Genomic DNA, 2,003 nt, shown 5'->3' on the forward strand with positions numbered 1-2,003 from the left:
TCTATTTTTATGTTTCTCATGAAAAATTCTTCCACTGACGCTCACTGCGATTCAATGTTCTGCCTCCAGGAAGGTAACATCTACATCGTAGACTATGAGATGCTGGACGGCATCAGTCCTAACTCGACAGACCCGTCTACGCCACAGTACCTGGCAGCTCCAATCTGTCTACTCTACAAGAACGCCCAGAACAAGATCCTGCCCATAGCCATACAGGTACACTGTTGCTGAGCAGCAGTAGGTGTGTGTGTTCCACTTTGAGGTATGCTCCTCACTTTAAATCCATCTCTCTGTCTTTACCCAGCTTGGGCAGACTCCAGGTGAAGACAACCCGATCTTCCTGCCCACTGATGGTGAGTACGACTGGCTGCTGGCAAAGATGTGGGTCCGCTCAATCGACTTCCAGTACCATCAGACCGTCACACACCTGCTCAGAACTCATCTGGTGACAGAGGTGTTTGCTATTGCCATGTACAGGCAGCTCCCTGCTGTTCACCCTGTGTATAAGGTAAAACGGTCATTAACTGACTGATCAGTTCAATTGATTGATTGATTGATTGATTGATTGATTGATTGACTGATTCATGGATCGATGCTCCCTTTCCCAGCTACTTATCCCACACATTCGTTTTACCATCGCGATCAACACCAAGGCCAGAGAGCAGCTCATCTGTAAGAGAGGCCTTTTCGACAAGGTGAGTTAGTGGATGTGGATACACAGTTGAAGTTGCAGTTCACCCTTAAATCAAAAACATGTGTTTTTCCTCTTCCCTGTAGTGTTATTTATCAGTCTGTATTGTTTTGGTGTGAGTTGCAGAGTGTTGGAGATTTCAGCCTCCAATAAAATGAAACTAGATGACCCAGTTACTAAAGATAATCCACAGGTTGTGTTGTTAGCAGTTTCTTATAGGAACTATTTTCTTTTTACCAAACTGCTCCCACCAATTGCATCACAGGACAAAAGAAGAAAGCATGAATCTATTCATGGATGAGAGGCTCATACTTATGACAGTGCAAGATGTAATGGCGTCTTCCTCGGCTGAGCTGTAACAGTTGCCAACTCAGTGGAGCTAGATGAGCTAGCAGTAGATGCAATGCTTCCTTCTGGGCCCTGATACAGTTGGCGGGTGTAGTTCTGTAGTTCCTTCATGAAACTACTCACAACAACGTGCAAATTATCTTGAGTCACCTGGTCATAATTTCTGGAGACAACGCTGTTGAGTTTTCATAATCATTTTTGGCGCTTTCACCACCACAAGCTGAGTGGCTTTTAGTTCCATTATTATGAAGAGACAGGAGATATCTCTATGGCCAATATGTCAAACACTAACACCAAAACTGTCTAGATTGATAAATAGCACTACAGGTAAGAGTAAAAATATGTAGTTTTGATTATTGGGTGAACTGTCCATGTAAGGGACAAACTTTACAAACTCAACTCAGTGTTTTTTCTGACTGGGGCCTTGATTTTCTAATGTAAAAGCAAATAACGTGCTGGAGACGGAGAAATAAACACTCAAAAGGCCATTTTACTTTCTCCAAATAAATAATATCCAGAAAATGAAAATGTCAGTGTTATATGTAGATGGTTGCTTTGCTTGCATACATGAAAATATGATTACAGAAGATGTTTTCGATGATGCTGTATATCCTCCATTCTCTTCAAGGCAAACTCAACAGGTGGAGGCGGTCACGTCCAGCTGGTCCAAAGGGCTGTAAAGTCTCTGACCTTCAGGTCTCTGTGCTTCCCTGATATCATCAAATCCCGCGATTTGGACAACAAGGAGAAGCTGCCCGGCTACTTCTACAGAGATGATGGCTACAGCGTTTGGGAGGCCATCAAGAGGTGAGGAAAAACTGCTTGTAAGAGATGACACAGCACAAACAGCAATCATGACAAAGGATAAATAGTGATTAAACATTTCTCCCCTTGTGTGTGTGTGTGTGTGAGAGAGAGAGAGAGAGAGAGAGAAGTTCCAGCATATTTTTTATTTCCTCTGTAC

General features: G+C 43.1%; 1 protein-coding gene across 1 annotated transcript; it reads left to right on the forward strand.

Annotated features, from left to right (window-relative positions):
- Positions 1 to 69: 69 nt before the first annotated feature.
- Positions 70 to 1,846, forward strand: LOC121965959 (polyunsaturated fatty acid 5-lipoxygenase-like; the record flags this gene model as incomplete). Its single annotated transcript, XM_042516065.1, has 4 exons — positions 70 to 216; positions 305 to 508; positions 609 to 695; positions 1,668 to 1,846. Coding segments are annotated over 4 exons (617 nt in total), but the record flags the coding sequence as incomplete, so codon positions are not given.
- Between the last annotated feature and the right edge of the window lie 157 nt (positions 1,847 to 2,003).

The sequence above is a fragment of the Plectropomus leopardus genome, unplaced genomic scaffold, assembly GCF_008729295.1.
Source record: "Plectropomus leopardus isolate mb unplaced genomic scaffold, YSFRI_Pleo_2.0 unplaced_scaffold22525, whole genome shotgun sequence".
Lineage (NCBI taxonomy): Eukaryota > Metazoa > Chordata > Actinopteri > Perciformes > Serranidae > Plectropomus > Plectropomus leopardus.